The sequence below is a fragment of the Lepeophtheirus salmonis genome, chromosome 6, assembly GCF_016086655.4.
Source record: "Lepeophtheirus salmonis chromosome 6, UVic_Lsal_1.4, whole genome shotgun sequence".
NCBI classification, from domain to species: Eukaryota; Metazoa; Arthropoda; class Copepoda; order Siphonostomatoida; family Caligidae; genus Lepeophtheirus; species Lepeophtheirus salmonis.
The window spans coordinates 16,428,695-16,449,032 of NC_052136.2; the positions used below are offsets into that span (position 1 = coordinate 16,428,695).

Sequence of the window (20,338 nt, forward strand, 5' to 3'; positions counted from 1 at the left end):
GGTACAACAAAAGAAAACCCATTTAACCTACGAATAGCATGAGATGTAGTTTATAGAGAGGGCATTTGAGCCCCAGGCACTGGATTGTATAAAATAGGAGCTTTGAAAATTGTAGACATATTTCATTAAATTATATATATTTTCACATAAAAGGTCTGATCTATAATATTAACTTAATTCTTGAAAGAAAGGCCCTGTTCGAAATTACCTTCGATTGAATTCAAATTATTTATGTTTATTTTAGAGTAGATAAAGTTACTTTTATAGAACGACATAGCTCAATGGACAACGCGGTCAGGAGAAAGTATTCTCTTCAACTCAATGTTCCTAGGTTCGATACTCGGTCGTTCCTCGAGAAATACATATACATAATTTATGTATATGGGCTTCAAAGAAGATTCCTAGGTTAGATGGAGTGATTTTAATAATGGTTACTTATACTTAATCAGTGTAACTTCATTTGACAAATTTAAGGAACATAGAAAAAAACAAGCTACTTTTTGGTGAAAAGTTACAATAAGGTGCTTTATGACATCTACAATTTTGAGTTTATTTTAATTTTTTGCTTCATATGGGCTTTAATTTTTTACTTTCTCTGACTTGTATCTCAGGGAACCCTTCCGTTACCCCAATCAGAATCAACCTCAAAGATTATTCATTGACCTAGGCCGGCTCACCATAAAACTGGATCAAAATAACATACTTATGTAAGAACTACTAAGTTTCTTGATACCTATGTCTCAATTCCCGTTCTCATTCAGCGAGTTCAGGGAAACCCTATTTCCAAATTTGAGGATTCCCAAAATTTCTGTGATGAAGTAGTTAATTATAAAAAGAGTCAAATCTGGATAAACGAAACTTATATTTTTCATTGGAAAAGTGACTATATTCCGATTTTTCTTATATCCGAAGTATATAAAAAACCACCATTTTTCAAATCTTATGTAAACAAGTAATTCTGAAACTCCTCGTTTTGAGGCAACTATAGTTAGATTAGATATGGGTTTAACAGAAAAAAGCAAGAATTTTTCTCTGATCTTTCATAAAAATATTTTTTTTGGGGGCATTTCTAATATGTATCAGTATTGATTAAAAAACAATGTGAAATGAAGTTAAAAATAAATACACATAACAATAATGTTGGTGCAAGCTTACAATTTTTACTTATAAAAGAAAGAAAATCCTCATGGGAATTGGCAATTCTCATAAACTCTGATGAAGTTGTCACCAAAAAAAAAAAAAAAATATATTATATTTGAAGTTCTTTACTACATTAGAAGGTTAAAATTTATGCTTATTATATGTGCTGTGTTAAGCTAAGACTATTTTTGTAGATGTACAATGCACATCATTTGAACCGTAATCTAAATCATTAAAAACTTTAGTACATGTGAAACTTCAACAATATGTATTCAATTTTTATTTAATGAATTAAATAGATAGGTATATTTTGATGTATATAAATAAGTGATTTCTCAGGAAATTTTGTTTAATTGACTTAAAATTTTTGTACTTGTATAACCTCAAGAAAATCTGCAGAAAAACACTTTTCAATATGTTTTAGTGCAATACTAATATTACATGTATTCTGGGATGTACCGTATAATGTTAAAAGACAAAAGGTCCAAGCCATCAGCAATTATTACATAGCATTGTTAGAGCATTTGAAGGATGAAATCACAAAAAAAGGCCCCAAAATTTTATATACTATCAACATGCCTTTATAGTTTAGTATATATACAAATAATATTTTTCTAGCAAAAAAAAAATAATTCAAAAATTAAATTTCAAATATTAAATTTTTGAAAAAAAAATGTCAAAAAACCATAACTATTCCCAAAAAATTCAATTTTTTTGTAAAAATTTCAAAATCCACAGACTTATTTAGAAAATTAAAGTTTTTGTAAAAAAAATTCAAAAATTAAATTTCAAATATTAAATTTTGTGGAGAAAGATTTCAAATACTAAATTTTTTGGAAAAAAATTGAAAAATAAAATAAAATTTAGATATTTCATTTTTTGTATTTTTTTTTCAAAACGGTGTACGCCCTTCAAATAATATTTTTCCAAACAACATATTTCAAATAATAATTTGAAATGTTAAAGCAAATAAGGTGCTTTTTTTTGTTTTTTTGAATGTCTTCACTTCACGACAAACTTTTATCTTTAATGAGGTATTTATAAGACTTTTTACGAAAAGGTCAATTTTTTTGTCCTTTTTTCTGTACTTACAGGACATTTTCTCCCATCAGGAAAAATATTCATTCATAATTAGAATATTTTTGAATCTGTAAACATGTATATACAAATTTTATTTGAATCTTTTTCTTTGAATGCGATCTTTGAAGGCGAAAAATAACACGAAATCATGTCGGTGGGGGATAAAATATTTTTCAAAAAACAATTTTTAGGACAGCAAACCAGAAATTATTTATTATAAAGGTCATTTTCATATTCTTCGGTATAAAAGTAATTAGGAACTCACCATCTCAAACAAAGGGCAAACAAATGTGGGAATTTTGTTTATATATGTTATTACAAAAATATAACTACTCCAAACTACTACCTTATCCAAGGGTGACCGGGAGGTTCATCCAAGGAATTTTTGGCTTTTTGTCTTGAGAATTTTCACCCTCATTTATATACTATGACATGAATTCATCTTCGCGCTTATTTTTCGGGCTTCAAAAAGGATTTTCCTTCATTTGAATTTTATTTGTAATTCATTTTTTACATTGATATTTCATCAAATGAATTTACTCAAAATCAATAATTAAGGATTCCAATTCTAACACTTCATTTAGTCTCTTCAACGCTAAAAAAGGCGGCGGTATGTCTCCTGTAATTTAGATGGAAGTAAGTCGAAAAGAAAAGGTATACATTTAAGTCCTATAATGGCGCTTATTGTAAAAAGCTGATAATATATGCTTTGGGCACAATTGACAGTTCTGTGGCAATCCCAATGAGTTTTAAAATCCAACTTTCTGCTCCAAAAATTAAATCCAATCCTCATCGAATTGCCCACTATTGAATAAGAAGAAGTTCTCTTTATTGGCTGCTAGTTATATTCGAGAATGAATGAAAAAATGCATTACAAATGACTTAAAGTTGAGGGTGATCCCTTTGAAACCTTAAATAATGTTTGTGAAAATATATATTTTTGCTAGAATTACATATTTTATATATGAAGGTGAAATTTCCGGGGTCGAAAAGTCCTGTGTAAAACATACTAGAACTTGTATGAAGATCTCAAAGAAAAGTTACAATAATTATCATCTTAATAATAATTGCCATCTTATTATATATTATAATAGCTAGATCCTCAGTCTACACTAACTAATCAGCAGTGGAAAATAAATACTGAACTTTCTGTGCCTTGGCGTTTGAAAGTTCAGAGAACCTATTCTTTCTATGTCCGTCCATACGATAATTAATTAAGAGAATGGAAGTTATGGTACGGCAACAATAGAACTTCAGAGATGATTAGTGCCAAAGACGTCAAGTAATCCAGAAAACTTCAAAATAGAATCTTGCATAGCAAAAATACACTCAGGTGCGTACACGGAAAGAACTAATAACAAACCAGTACCTTAAGGGATGGAGAAGATAATCAAGAGATCAAATTGGAGGGCTTTGATGAGAGTTAAAAACTGAATAGTTATCTAATAATAACAAAAATAAGCAAACGTCAGCCGTTTGTGAGATATGCCCACCTTTTTACTCATTTTATGTCCATATTTTATTTTAATGTATTGTTAAGTTGTAAACAAAACAAAGAAATTAAAAATAACTACTTTTTACATCTCAAAGGAAAAATACAACATTTTTTAATTTTTTTCAGAATAATTGTCATCTTATTTTACAATTGTGATTAACATTTTATTGCTAAAGCTTTAGGGTGTTCGAAACAAAAGCTCTGTTGAAAACCTCCCTTGCTACAATTATTCGGGTCTCATCTATTATAATTAATATCCATGTCATGTCGAATAAAGATATTTATTTATTCCGTCATTGTTTTTTTGACAGAGCTGTTAAGTTTCTCAAAGACATCTAAAGTAAGAGCAAAATATATATTTTTTGTTGAAAAATATAAAAAGTATAGTAATTGATGCATGAAATATACATGGAAAATATATCATTGTTTTTCTCATATTTGACTCTATGATAATTTTCTTCATGAAAAGAGATCTGACATTATATGAAAAATATTTTAATGATTAATTCATAGCATACATCACTTGTTATTCAAAAAAAAAAAAAAAAAAATAGAGATATTATACACAATGTATGTAGAGATGTGAAAGTTGTCGGAATCCTCACGAGGATATATTTATAAAAAAAGTAAATGTTAGTAATTTAAAAGCCTTACAACAATTTGGTGCAACGCAGCTGTTAGATTGAGTCGATTCCTTATCTTACTTATATTTTCTCCCACCCCAAACGACACATCTTATGATACTGCAGATGGACGTAACTTTATCGTCATACCTAATAACCAGACTTAAGATTTGTGAGCGATCACTCAAAAAAGGACTCACTTTTACCTTTTTGGAAAAAACTGCTCATTTTGCCTCGTTTTGTGAGAACATTACTCATTTTTCTAAACTGAAATAGTTAGAGAAAATTTGGGTTCTAATTAGATTACATAACAGTTTTTGATGATATTTTTCAAAGGGAAAATTCACCTGCAAAAGCCTGTCTTCATTAGCCTCTCTTTTTAGAGGTAAATTTATATGATGCAATTAGGATTATGGTTATAGGGTGGGATATGTGAGGAAACCAAATTCTGACAACAGCCGATTACAGAAAGGAGAAATTTATCCCAAAATTGACTGTCGAATAATCCACCTTGAATCTTGCGGAAAAGAAAAAAATACGTTTGCTCCAAATTTCGAAATCCTTATCTTCCATTTATCCTTACAGTTGGACGTATAAGCAGTGGTGGAGATATTTTTTTTTTGAAAAAATAGTGCTCAATTTTGATATTTGATGTGCTCATTTAAAAAAAAAATTAGCACTCTTTTTTTTGCCCAATTTGGGGGGAAATCGCTTTAAAATAACAGCTCTACCCATAAAATAAGTAACTTATTCTTCTCATTGCATAATTCAACTAGTTAATTCACTTAAAATACTCAATTAATATTGACTTTTTGCAATTTAAACAGGGTAATATTCAAGAATACTCAATGCCCCTATTGGAAGAAAAAATTATAGCGTAGCCAAGTATATTTGGGCAATTATTGATCATGTGATCTTCGTTTGCCACTTGTTTTATAGCTTTGGATAACCTGAAGGGTATTTGTGCTCTTGATTTCTTCTTATTTGAGAAAATTCAAACGTATTAGCAAGGAAGGAGTTTACAACATGCTATAAAGCAAGTGGTGTATCGAAGAAACGTGATTTATGTATGTACAAAATAGTGTTTTTGGTGTTACTTTTTTTTATCCGGTGGGAGTGTTGAATATTAGTTTTTAATTCTTTGTAATTAACAGGGCTGCCTATATGAATTCATCCATTTAATTGAATTAACAAGGTGACCTCTTCAAAGAGGAAAAAAATTACACACTTCACTTGGAAAAATGACAGAAAATGATGCATTGACGTCATTTATGGTATCATCAGAAGGTACATCTTTTGTCGGAATAAAGTTTCACATCCACTATGAATCTACCAAGCTAATAAATACGTTTTGTCACTTGATTTATAACTTTGAGAAGAACAACGCACAAATAATAATTGTTAATTGAACATTTTATTCTTCTATGGAATTTCTGAAATTAAGACCTAACAAAAAAGAACGGAAGAATTGGTCTATTTGTGGAAGTCTAATTTTAAACTAAAATGTTTATTTATATTGTTATAATGCAATTGCTCCAGGTATTTTATTTAATTATTAATTGTAGTGAAATGTTAGAATAAAAAAGACCACAAAAAAAGAATCTATTCTAGCTAAGTGGCACGTTTCACCACTTAGTTCTAATATCACAGCCTCGCTTATTATCATATATTATTATATACAATAACATGAAATCTTCAATATAAACAAAACTAGTATATATATTCTATGGACTCTCAATATTATATACTTCAAACCTAAAGATGTTAACTGGTTTAAAATATGTTAGTTCTTGTTATATAGTTATGAACTATAATAACATACACTCATCAATATAAACAAAATATAGATATTTGCAAGAGTTTACATCTATGGACTTTACATATTAAAAATCTTGAGGGATTTAAAATTTATATGCATTGTATGAATTTTTGAGATTACCTCATTAACACAAGAATATAGAATGCATTCAGTCGTCAAGCTTTGGTAAGTACTCCTAATTTTGAAAATTCAAACTTATTAGTAAGCAATGAACATTATTATTAGTATGGTTATGTCTAGTGAGGAAAATCGTGTATAGTTTGGGTATTTAAAAAAAAAACAAGACTGAAATCAAGATGGAAACTGTAACAATTTAAATTTCTTTTGGAGTAGTTCAGCTTAGTTGTCATTATCTTTCATTAAATCATCTACAATCAGTTGTGACAAGGGAGGAGGGAGATACGGAAATAAAAATGGAAATTGCATGTTATTATTCGGATGCTGATCCTCAATTTTACTCTGAGTCCAACAAGGACTTACATTTATAATACTACAACAAATCCTATAGGTTCTTTTGTGTATTTTATGAGTATAAACGTATGTTCAGTATGGTTTTGAATGTAATAGGAAAATAAGTTCACTACTAAGGAACATTTCCTTATTTCTATACATATATTACTAGTTACATCTGTTAGAGTTAGAATAAGATAGCTCATATACCTGGTGTGCAATGTCAAATATAAAACAAAGCAGCACACACTTTGGCCATGTTTGTCAACTAACTTGACCGTAAAAACCCCTTTCTACCTTGACAAAGTGTCCATTAAATGTATTCATTTATTTGAACATAAAAAAATTGTGTGATCTTGAAAAAAAGAAAAAACAAAAAAAGAATAGGAAATCGGCTTTTATTTCTTTGAAAGAGTTTATGTACTATTTCAAATTAATTACATCCGTTATTTTTCTTAAAGTATGTTTTTTTAAACAATAATTGAAAAAAATATAACCTTTTTTTTTGTCTCAAGGACTGTTTTATTTAAACAACTAATAGATATATATAATACATGTAAGGGCTGTTAATATATATACATATATGTAGTATTGTAGCAATATCTACAAATTAATGGCGAAAGAACATAAAATGGACACAGCTTTTTTTCTTCAGATTTTAGTCACCTTTCTAATAAACAGCCCATTATTTCAAAACATTAAAGACGGATTATTGAACAATATTTAATTTTGTTTTGAATGTACGAGTTTGTACCCACAGAGTGTTTAAACTACAAGAAATAGTAACTCATTATTTGTAAGTGGGGAGTATCATGTTTCCTACATAGTAAAAACTATATAATATTTTTTCTATTTTAAATAATTTTTTCCCGAATTAAAATTAATTTAATATTTGAATATAATTACAAAGCAAACAAAAGGTAAACAATGAAAATAATTAAAAAACTTTTACTTCCAGTAAATTTGATCTTATAAAAGTTATTATATCATAACTTATATTATAGAAAAATATTCAATGTATTACTTAAAAAAACCTATTTAAAGAATATGCATCTCCAATTATTTTTGTTCCATTTTTTATGTGATACCTTTTGAAATAATAAACTGCTCTACTCATCGTGAATGGATATCTTTATTGTTTCCTTTCATGTATCTCATTCTCAAGGAAAGAGTCCACTCTATTCCCTTATGAGGTCTGATAGTTTTCCTCGGATAAATTATCCTCCCGTCGTAGTTTCAAAATTTGGAATCCGAATTCGAACATCTCTTGAGATGGATAATCAAGTATGAAGTATCTTCTTTTTACGAGGCATGCATTATTAAATCGCCTTTGAAATCGGAAAAAATATAATAATAATGTTGACTATTTGCCATTACAACCCTATAAAAATGCAGCATATTTTTTAAAATTATAGATTGAATATTTAGGAAATTGATAGCTGATAATCAAATATAGTAAAAAATTTTTGTGTTAGAGAGGTAAGAAAGTGGAATAACCAAAGGCATCATATTACTTAGCTAACACAAATTTATGCAGCGAGTTGGTTGTTAGCTCTTGATGTTTTTATTGTATTATCCTAATAAATTTTTGAATTAGCTCCTTTTGGGCTGTTAACAATTCTCAACAACTATTGAACACTAATTCTATTGTTGGGAAGAATTTGCTAACTACCAAATGATTTTGGATATTTTTTCTATTTATTTTTCGGGTAAAGGTTGACTGATACAATAAAATTAACAACGTAAGCATTAATCCAGATAAATAGTGATACTACGTTCTATATAAAGAACATCTTTAAAAGTGAATAAATTAAACAATACTATTATAAGCTTTTTACGATACCCCAAAAATCTCTTGTATCTTTTTTAAGATCCGTAAAAGTTCGAGCAGCCGAAGGCAGTTCAGATCCTTGATCTCGGATCTTTTTAGATATAAAAGTTTACTTATATCGTAATCGGGTCTACGATCCGTCCTATCTCTACACTGATTGGGAGAAAAGAAGCAGACGCATCGACACTTGTCAACAAAACACACTGTATATATTTTTCGCGGCAAAATAATGCCGAAATGGATGTATGTAGATAATTAAAACTGATGTTAATTCCTCAAAAAAAACAACAAAAAAAAACTGTCCTTTAATAAAAAAATACATACATGCTAAATCTGCTTGTTTTTTCCAAGTTTTTTTTTTACAAATAAATAATACTTAAAAATATTATTTTGTGTTTAGGTATTTGTCTTTTTTTTTTGCATTTTAAAACATAGTTATTTGAGTATATGAGGGAAGTAGTAATACGTAAATTGAGGTAAAATGCACTGTGGATATTCATTTGACATGCTATAATCCCATCTGTGTGCTTAAAAAAGAAAAGAACAACTCACATATATAATCCTATGTATATTATTCTATTACCTAAAAAAACTATAGTTTTTTTATTTTTTCTCAAATCAAACTTTATATTTATATATGTGGCCAATCAACACAAAAATAACCTGGGATGATTTTTGTCAAAACTGAGCCTAGATTACATCTGTATTTTGAATCTAATTACATTAAATTGCTATTAATAATTTGTTTTCATAAATCATTTGGAAGTGCCTCCAAATAGCATTTAAAGACGAACAAATTTCTCAATTCGTTACATAAAATACATTATATATATATGCAAGGCCAATTCGGAACTAAAACAAGTCTAATATACCTAGTGTTGTGTCGGTTTTTGTTTATTCGGTCCAGACCTTGGGACCGGTTCCTAGTACTAACTGTACCAGAAGTGAAAAATGAAAAAAATAAAGTTGAGTGACGTCAACACAGATCGAACTTGATACGTTTTTAGGACTGAACTGTAACTGACGGAATTATACGGGACTGCAGTCTCCAGTCTTGAATAAAGACCGTCACAGCACTAATCCGCCCTAAAGATAATATTCAAAAGTATATCAAACCATTCCACAAATTATAAAATGAGGCCTGTAATTGGCTAAAATAAGTCAAAGAAGTAATAAAAAGGTATATGGTTATGAAGTAAAACAGTAAATAGGGGATTTCTCCGTTTTCTTATTTTTCGCTAAAAGTTGGGTTTGTGTTGATACAATACATATCTATCGTATTAAAAATAGGAAAAAAAGTGATAAACAATAAAAAAACTAGGGTTCTTTTTCCAGATATTCTTTTTCACACTCTTTGATATTTGGGTGCAAAAATATGTTATTATCATGTGCAAAAATTGCGTTTATCCCCTTCAAAATCCGTTAGAATAACTTTAAATACATTTATATATATATTTAAATATCGAAAAAGAACATGTCAAATTTAAAGGTCTCATTTTCAATATTGTTGCTAAAAAAATTATAGCAACAAATAAAAGTATGGAGAAGTCTATCATCAAATAATTATTTGAACATATATATTTTCAAAATGCATTGTTGCAAGTACATATATAGGTATATAACTTTATATATATTATGTCTCTATCGCTTCGACACTTTTTGAAGTCCAAGCAGCAACTCGCCAGGAATCCAATGGATGTAGCCTTATGTATTAAATATATGTGTAGGTAAAATTATTCTAAATCAGCCATGATGAGGGGAGATATTGCCATTTTGTAATTGATGGATAAGAGTTTAATGTCAATTAGAAAATGTAGAGCATCAAAAGTACAGTGTTTTTTTGATCTGCACATCTCCTATGGGGTTGGAAAATGAGTATCTACTCAAGATAGGGTGTCATGCAAAATACCAAAGGTTACTCAGAGGAATTTTACCGCAGAGGGCGTAATTTTTGACTAACAATACCCCTATACACAAGATGGGGATTTTAAATCCAGAAAAAGTTTAAACATCAATATCTTGGCAATCCTGAGATTTATACTTATGAAAATCCGCTCATCAGTTTAGCTGACATAACTGTATCAGAAAACAAAAACAAAATCTTTAATATGTTCTCTGAATACGAACCCTGTGCGCCCTTATTATGTGCCTCTGTGCCATGCACCCTCACAAAGATTTATTGAGCTTACGAAGCTGATAATAACCTGTTTACAATATTGTCAAGGTTTCAAGGAGTCTGATACGTCGGAACAACTGCACGATTAAAATGAATGGAAATGTGACCTCCTACCTCACTGGATCTGAACCCCTTGTACTGGTAGGGAGAGTTCAATAAACATGCACATGGCACTGTTGACTCCTTGTGGGTTCCATTCTTGAGGCCCGACATGGCCACGAGTTTCTCATCAGGGCCTGTACCAGGCTCAGGTTGAAAACTGTCGTGGAGGAAAAGACTTGTGAATTGCTGAATCAATTTTGTGAAATAAATTATAATATACATTATCCTTAAAATCTCCACCAAGTATATAGGGCTTAACTTATTATAGATAAAAAATGACTGACTGATTATTTATATAATAAATGTATTCAAATGATATTGAGACATACTATGTATGTATATGTAAACACCCTAAAAAAATTATTTGCTCGTAAAAAGCAAGGAAAATAAACAGATTGTTCATTTTAAATTCATATTCAATGCTGGGAAAAATTTGATAATGAGAGTAAAAGAGGAAAATTTATATTACATTTGCTATAAGACTTTCAATGATTCGTTGCAGTAATATTTTATTTGTACAAATGAGTAAGTGCTTACCTGAAAAAAAATTAAGAAAAAATGATTAATTTTGATGTGTAACTTTGTAACACTTATAGAAAGGGGAATTCTATCAATTTATATACATATGATGTAAAACCAGGATATTTTGAAAAAAAGAAAGAAAGAAAAGAAAGAGTTATTGGACAAAAAGTACATGTATTAAAAGGTACTAATTACGAACCTGGACTCTTGTAGATGCTGGTCTTGTACTGTTGTAGTTTAAACATGTTTATATTTATATATATATATTACAAATATTTGTTCACTGTGTTTGGTATAACTAAAAATATATACGATTTTTATTACATCAGTTAGTTTTACTTAAGTGAGGAGAAGGACTGTGGGTGAGATCATCAGGAGCTCATTTGAGGATTCATCGCCCAAAGGCTGCTTATTTGATGTTCTTTCATGGATGTTAATAATACTATTAGATATAATAATGTAAGACTATAAGGGTTGACGGGTAACAACAGACTGCTGTTGCTCAAAGGAGGTAAATGAAAGGTTTTCGATGTTCCTGTTTTTGAGTGAGGAGTAGGGATCCAGAACTTACTTCTGGCTGCGTTGGCTTTGATGCGGCTTGCACCAGTTCGGTTTTTGGAAAATTTATCCATGATTTTTTTAAATTTTGGTATAGGTGGTTTGTGGTGTTGATGAGTGGTAAAAAAATAAGTGAGTAAACTATTGCATTATTTTTGGTAATCTTCTCTTTGGTGAATAATATGTTGCAGAATCACAAATAATCAAAAACCCAAACGAAACCCCCCCTCAAAAATCATGAAAAATCACATTTGCTCTTTTTAACATATATTAACTATCCTAAAAAATACATATTATCTATGTATATTTTAACTTGTACAAAAAAAAGAAACAAATTATTTTTTATCTCTATATAAAATAAGATACTTTTGAACTAACAAAAAACAGAAAAAAAATACACAACATTTATTTGTATTTTTTGAATAGATATTATTATTTCACTGTTAAGCGCTCTTTATTTTGCTTGATGCTGCTGAATGTAGACCTGCCCGTCTCTACATAAGCACATATATTTGTATATTTCTCTCACTCTTTTCTGTCTTAAAGCTACAAAGACATTTAAAAAAAAATCCTCTAATTTCGATGCCAAATGTCTACGGGGTGATGGGATGTAATAATTATGCAACTTTAGTTTAACCAATGAAGGTATGTGCTGATTAAATAATGGTTATACTCGTACACACTATGAAGTGTATTGAGCTTTCTTTTTCATTGGGCAGATTATAAAACATAGCTTTTCTGTATTGTCTTTTGACAGATAAACACAAAATCAATTGTCAATTTCCTACAGAAATGTCAGGAATTTTAAGCCTGCGTAGGGAACATACATATTGAGGCTATGAGAAAATTTATTTCATAATTAAAATACTTCCGACCTTTTTTTTATAAATATTACTGCTATTCAACTGTTAAGTGTATTAGAAAAATGAGGGGGAAAGACGTTTGGAAAAGAAGTCTTTCCTACGAGAGTTTAAGTCAAACCCCTTATGATATTTTTTATTATACCTTACCTCGGCTTGAAGCCAAGTATATGGAGAGAGTGTATACGTGAATTCAAGCAGTTGTATTTTATAGTTTTGCATGTATTATTTACATATAATATAGGGGAAAGAGTGAAATATTAAGAAAAGGAAAAGAATTTTGTTTATAAATTTCATTTTTACGAAATAATATAAAAGTATAATAATTTACTATAAATTGGATTTCACTATGTATAGAAAAGCATAAATAACAAGCAATTATTCGATAAACAAGTAATTGCATTAATGCTTTCCAGATCCCCCCCCCCCCTTTGACAAAGCCATTTACATACGTATATGCATGTTTGTATGTAAGTGAATACATTCCTCTAACATTCCAGGAAGTTGTCAATTATATAATTAAAGTGTTTTATTTTTCAAAGCGGATATTACTTTGGTTTTTTTGTTTGTTTTTGAACAAAGTGCAAACATGAACAAGGAATGATTATCTTTTCATGTCAAATCTACACTTTGAAATTTATTAGTTGTTTGTTATGTAATTCAAACCTTACAGAATGAAGGAACTATTAGTTTGACTTTATATTACTTATCTGAGGTCCATTCCACTGTATCATATTCTAGCTTAACATTGTGTGTCAATTATTAATTAATTTTTGGAATGATACTTTAGAGACGTGGAACGTGGGGATATGGACTTCAAGACATGCTTCTCAACATGGACTCGAGTTATTAATTGAAAACTTACGGGTAAAATTGAAAGTCTCACGGCTTGACTTGGGTCGTTCCATTTTTTTTTTGTAGCTGGACACAAATGAATGCTATTTAAATTATCTTTTTATTTCCTGAGGATTTCAAGTGGAATATTTAAGAACTTTACTTTGTAAGGAAAAACTTGAGACTCTACTTGGACTTTCACTTTTTTTCATGTGCTTCATTAGATTATGAGATATTAACAAATTCGAAAATTAATTATGGAGCCTTCAAGCAATATTTTAAACTTTCTTTTTGTTTATTTACTTGTCCAACGATGAGTATGTATAAAAAAAAAAGAGAAGAAATGGAGAGAGAGATGTCTTATACTGTATAGAACATGTTTTGTCTTGAATTAAATCAAATAATTAGTACTGTAAATCCATAAAAAATGGTTTGACTTTTATTGTGAATTCTGTATTGGCTCGATGGGTGTTAACTTCAAAATGAGTGTTTAACTATACTATTTCCATAATTTATTGGAAAAATATAAACATATCATCTTTCGATATCTTCCCCTTTTTCCTGAATAATCTGTTGCCAACGATTTTACCAACTTCCAACCCCCTGTTAAAATATTTTTGGAGGAAAAGACAGTGTAATTGTCTCGCACGCCCTTTAATCTAATTTAATGTAAAGTCGTAGTGGTCAGCAAGCTCCTTTTTACTTAAAGGAATAGTCGAAAGTCAGAAGGGACAAGATGCAGTGATTATGGTGGGTGATCGATTGTTACTATCCCATGGGAAACCAATCAGCTCTTGCCATTATTGCAGTATGGGAATATACATTATCCATGTGCAAGACACAGCCATTTTCAATAAGGTAAGACATCTTGAACCTACAATGTTTTTAAAAACGTCTTAAGAACTTCAATAAAGCCATTCAAATAAGCCAAGGATGAGATTTTTTTGTTTCTTAAGTTGATATAAATATTTAAGATTCATAACAATTCCATCAAGATATTTCAAGGAGTGTGTTCGGAAGGCCAATAATTAAAGTTACGCATTCCTTACTCTCTCTTCTTCAAGAGATTGAGTAAGAATTTGAGATACCCAAAGGTCTTTACAAGACCCAATCCATTCTGGAGGCATATAAATATTGTACAAAGCATTTGTAAGTTCGCCTACACGTCTGCCTTTTTTGATATTCTTCTCCGTCTCCAACAATTTTATGAACAATTTTTTACTTGTAGACATGATTTTGTAATAAATCACTCATTTGTTATAGTTTTGACCTCTTTTGGCATCCTCCTGGTTCTTGTAAGGCCAATGGCAAAATCCGTGACTAATTAATCTTGATGCCCATAATAAGGGTTTTAACTTAATCGTGACTACTCAATTATATTGTAATTAATTTTAGACATAAATAAATAAAAACTTCCTTTGCGCATGACAGTTTATCAACTGATAAGTTACAAGCTGGGATATTTGTCAAAGCTCATTTCGAAGTTAACAACCCTTTGGGACGAGAAAAGTAATATCATTACTAGAAAAAACAGATTATCCCTGCAAATGTAACTTGTAGTTAATTTATTGGCTACAGTATGCAAATAATGCTGTATAATAACATATTTTCAATAAATATTTGTCTTGATTACGTGTAAACGCACAATACATAAACAAAGGCGGGAGGGTAAAAATGTCGATAGGAGTGGGCCATTTAATTACTCAACAGATGAGGAGTAACAAATTAATTCATCACTTGGATTATGAATCTGTCATAATAAAATGTATATACACATTCCATTGAACTTCGATTTCAATATGATACAGGGTCATCATTTTTTTAAAAATATTTTCAAGGTTCTATTGACAATAAGTAATTATTATTAGTATCCTTATGATTTGTATGCAATTTTTTTGGCTAAATAAGCTAAACAAAAAAAAGCTGAAATCTTGAAAAATGAGCACTTCAAGTACCAAAACTGAGCAATTTGTAATTAAAGAAAATACAGTTTTACAAGGATAATTTAAAGTAATTACTGTTGTTTTATATTTATTTATATATTTTGCTACATGATATTGACAAATCAAGGTTTTAGAAAGATTTTCTTCCCTTAATTTTTGCCTTCCACCAGTATTGGTAGTTTTAGACATACTATCAGACTGTTTAACGTCCACATTAGTAGTTGGAACAATTATAAGTTTGCAAGATCTGCAGGAATCTGTTAGAAGGAGGCATCTAATTATAACCACCACTGATTATATGTCTAACCTTATGCATAAATGAAAGATCAGTATTTTGCAATTTGGCGAAAAAGTATTTTTCCTTTGTTGGAAGATTCGAGGGAGGTTACACAAAGGTCAATTTTGGGCTAACTTTCTCCTTCCTTTATTTAGCTTTTGTCATAATCTGGTTCCCTCACATTTCCCATCATGAATTCATAACTCTGATTGTATCATATATATAGTTTTACCTCCAAAAAATGAGTCTAATGAAAGACGGGTTTTGCAAGTGGATTTTTATTCGAAACGTATAGTCATAGAATCATCAAAAGCTGTTTTTTGAATCCAAATTTTCTGTATTTATTTCATACCAGTTACATAAAATATCCTTCTTTCCTATTGATTAAAAGTAAAATTGAGAATAATGCTCATGTATTTGGATGACGCAATAGGAGTGACACATATATTTAAGACTTAAATCTTTACCTTTCTCAAAAAGTCTATCTTTATTTATTTTATTTTAGAGCCTGATATGAATAAAAAATACTCCTCAATTACCCTTACCTATCAAAAACTATCATAATAGTGCTTCTAGAATATTCTTAAATTTAGTTAAAACAGATAATAATAATTGTTAATTGTTATCTTACTTCCTCATAAGTGTATTTCATCCATGAACATTAAGTATTATGTTTTTAGTTAACAGTATTATGATAGTTTGTGATAAGTCCAATATTACAGAATATCACTTTGTCGAAAGCTTTATTACCGAAAAAAATATATATATTTAATGGTGATTCATGCTGCAAAACTATGTAGTTATATATTGCATTTATGTAAACACCAATTTTAAAAGATTAAATATTTAGTTATTTGCCACGAATTGCAATGATTAAGTATTGATGAATTAACTTTTTTTAATGATCCTTTAACCGTCAGATGGAGTTGTACTCATTAAGCGTGCGTAAACATTAGGGTATTACATCAACTCCATCTGACTTAGGAACTTTATATTAAGACATTGTTCATAAAGTATAATTCCTTCTGAAAGAACGGCCGGGTGTGACCCTTGCCACATTAAGTTCAAGATAATAATTTCTCACAATCCCGTTGTCCAATGAAAGCTTTTGCTCTTATGATGTGCTGTGACGGTTCGAAGTTAAATCTCGCCCTCAAGATCTTAATAGGAGAAATGGAGTGCAAAGTGAGATGATAAGAAGTTGATACTTCGCGGAGGAGATCCTGTTCTAGAGATTAGTCCTGGACGAGGAAAAGTCTTTCGATCACTATTGGGCAGGTTGAAAAGTGCTGATTTATCACCCTCAGTAGAATAGCTTAGCATATCCTCATAACCAAGAGCCCTAATTCATCAATTGGATAATATTTATTGTTTTATATCTATCTTCCTCGATTGTTGGTGGTAAATCTCCTTGTGAGGTGTTGAAGGAATAAAAGAAGTGAACAAGGCTCCATGGTCAACTCCGTGGAACAAGAAGATCCATGACTTCTTTAACTCTTATCTGAATTCAGTTGATCTATGGTGTATTAGAAAAAACTCCTATATCATTTTATATACTTTTGTGCTCCGCTTCTAAAGGAGCGAGAGAATTGGCAAAACATAGTGTAATCATTTATCATTCTCACTCTGAAATTCAGTTTATATCAGTTGATCTATTTTCTCAAGTGGCATAGAACATGATTTGTCCTCTCTAACGATGAATACGAATAGAGTGACAGAAGCATGGATTAGAAACCGTCGATTAAGAAGAATGCACACTTGCATAAACTTTTCTTAAAATTGTAATCAAAATTCAAGGTATTTTCCACCTATAGTATGGAATAGGGCATCTCCGTTGTGGAAATTGCATGAAAATTGAGTGTTTATTGATCTGTTCTTCCATGATACTTTTTGTCATTCAATATTTCTTATTTTTGATAAGTACTCAGTGCTCAGTACTCATTCTTTAACTCATGTCTTAAATTATTTCCTCCTTTACTAAACTTATTTAACTTTCTCTGCAATCAACTATATCATTCAGTTTTTACTATGTCTATCATCGACTTAAAGATTGGCATCGCTAGCCCCAAAAGTTTCTTCGGCACCCCCAAAATTTTATCATATATAAAATAAAACAATTTATATAAGTATTGTGTTAAGGTGTTGATAATTTTTGGGGCGAACTCCCCCAAAAGATGAAAGCTAGGAACGCTCCTAAACTTAGGTAAATCATATTTAAACTCTACAATAATCACTTATTGATTCTGACTCTTCAATGGATTTTGTGTTTGATACAATGTCTTGGGGGAAATGGATACTTAAGACTCTTCTTGAATTTGTTGATGACTTGAGAGTAATTATACACAGATTTGTCAAAACATATTTCAAACAAAGAGTGTGCTTTTCTTAAGCTTGTTCTTTAAAAAAGAGTTTAGTATGGTATTGAAGGGATGAAAGAAGCGAAAAGACTCGATGGTCAACTCCGTAGACTAAGAAGATCCCTGACGTCTTCAACACTTACCTTAATTTAGTTGATCTATAGTGTATTAGAATAAACTCCTATATTATTTTATATACTTCGTGTGCACCGCCTCTAGGGGATGTTATGTTCAAAGATTAGACCCTGTACTTCATTCTTTAACACTTGCCTTATTTTATTTCCTCCAACACTAAACTCCTTTAACGTTCTCTTCAGTCAACTGTATCATTCAGTTTTTCATCTCGGTTATTGACTTCGGTATATCATACTTAAACTCTACAAAAAAATTTTTAATTCTGACTCTTCTAGGATTTGGTGCTTGATACAATATGGTCGGAAAATTAATGCTTTGGACTCTTGTTGAATTTGTTTATAACTCAAGAATACTTATACACAGACTCGTCAAAAGCATATTCTAATACAGAACAAACTTCTTAAACTTGTTCTCTGAAAAAAAGTGATCAAGAGCCTTGCACCCTTATTGTAAATTTAGCCTAAATGCCCCAATATACTTATTAATCTTCCTTAGTTTAAAAATGAACTATTCCAAAAATTGTCAATGAGATTAAATGTTTGCTGTGGAATTGTATAGATTTATAATTACATTTCTAAATTAGAACACAAGATAATTTACTAAATGAAATTATAGTAATATCAAAAGTCTTATTTTTAAAAATTAAAAACATATAAATTGTATATATTATATATTCATTTCAAAATTAAATCCGCGCAAGAAATATAATGGTAATATATTCCTCAATTCAATTAATCTTTCTAGTGCGAGTGTGATTCGTCTATATAGATTTTTCTTTCTTAAAGGATTAGCACCTGATAATAATTGTTGCAGAACTACGTCTTGAAGTCCATTTTCTCGCGTGAGTACATTTATTAATTTCCAGATTGAGGGATGCTGGCACTGTAAAGAGGACTGGAAACCCATATGCCACGACTCAACAAAGTTATTTGTCCTTGGTAATCCCTTTGCTACTCTATCGTACATATTCCAGAGAGCTGGTGGATGCCTAGAAACTCTTCTGGCTAAACCGTACGGCCTACCTATGTATGTTTCTTCAAAATAGTCTGCAACGACTCACAGTTCGTCCGGAAAAGTATCTGCCAGCTCTTGAAAGGCTCCTGGAACCTGGTCCAGAGGTAAAAAAGCCAAAGAAAGTAGGCTTTTTGCCTTTAATCGAAAATCTTGTCTAGTTATGTATGTTTGCCTCAGTTCAGAGGTTTGGATATGTCTCCAAAGGAATTGCCTCAAATGAAAGAAGCAACCAAGTAATTTTGTTTATGGAAACGCATCCTGTGTTGCTTTTATAGTTGCCTGTTCAAAATCTGAGAGGATGCTTTAAGGATAGAAGACTCGGCCATGACAACTAAGGAAAAGTACATTCCAAAATCTTCAAAAGTCTCATGGGACTTGTTGTGAAGCAATCCATAGAGACATGGAATAACTGTCCCCATAACAAGTACATGGACATTATATAAGTTGATAAAATATAGTAGGACAGACTTTCAATGTCCCATTCACGAACCAATGTGGAAAAATTTTGTTGTGCCAAATATTATAATTCGATGTTCATCATCGACACCTGAATCCTACAGGAGAAATTGTTCTGCAGCGTTCGTTTTTTGAAATTCTTATGGAATTTCAAATCCATTTCTTGCTCCCGGTGATGGTGGAGCCATGTTATTGTGCCGTATCTTCCTAATAGTTTGGCCCAAGTTTCTATTAGTTCCTAAGGAAGCAAATGCTTCTTCGCTTAAATTTTGGACATTGTTAGCAATAATTGCTCTAGTGGACTCGGAAGATGATTTAGAAGAATTTTTTATGGAAGTGTACAATTTCCTTGATTTCTACTTTTGATGGGACTCGGACATGACAATGGCTCGATAAAACAGAAATGGGCACATCCCCATTCTGTGGACTCAATTGTGTCTTTACTCGACCTTTTTAATTTGCTTCGATACACCAACAAGTCCAGGTTTCCATAGATTTCCTGTCGATTCTATATATGTATCCATCAAAGTACAAGTGTCTTGATCCTCTTTTGCTTTTCAAAAAACTCCATAGTTCATACTTTGAATTTTTGCTATGCTTTCAATTTGAGTGGTTATGAAATGGTGGTAATTCAAATCTTTAATTATCTACAGCAGATTAAAAATT

General features: G+C 30.4%; 1 protein-coding gene across 5 annotated transcripts in view; it reads right to left on the reverse strand.

Annotated features, from left to right (window-relative positions):
* Window positions 1-20,338, reverse strand: part of LOC121119438 (uncharacterized) — a 221,082-nt gene that overhangs the window by 57,479 nt on the left and 143,265 nt on the right. The window contains exons 1-2 of one of the 5 annotated variants that reach the window (XM_071889109.1): window positions 11,810-12,178; window positions 11,438-11,536 (exon numbers count right to left, since the gene is read on the reverse strand). The exons of 2 other annotated variants lie outside the window; for them this stretch is intronic. In XM_071889109.1, coding sequence (XP_071745210.1) covers window positions 11,438-11,483 — 46 coding nt within the window. In that variant the 5' untranslated portion in view covers window positions 11,484-11,536; window positions 11,810-12,178. Of the gene's footprint in view, window positions 1-11,437; window positions 12,234-20,338 lie in introns of those variants that run through there. 2 more of the 5 variants (XM_040714099.2, XM_071889108.1) reach the window with 2 other exon arrangements.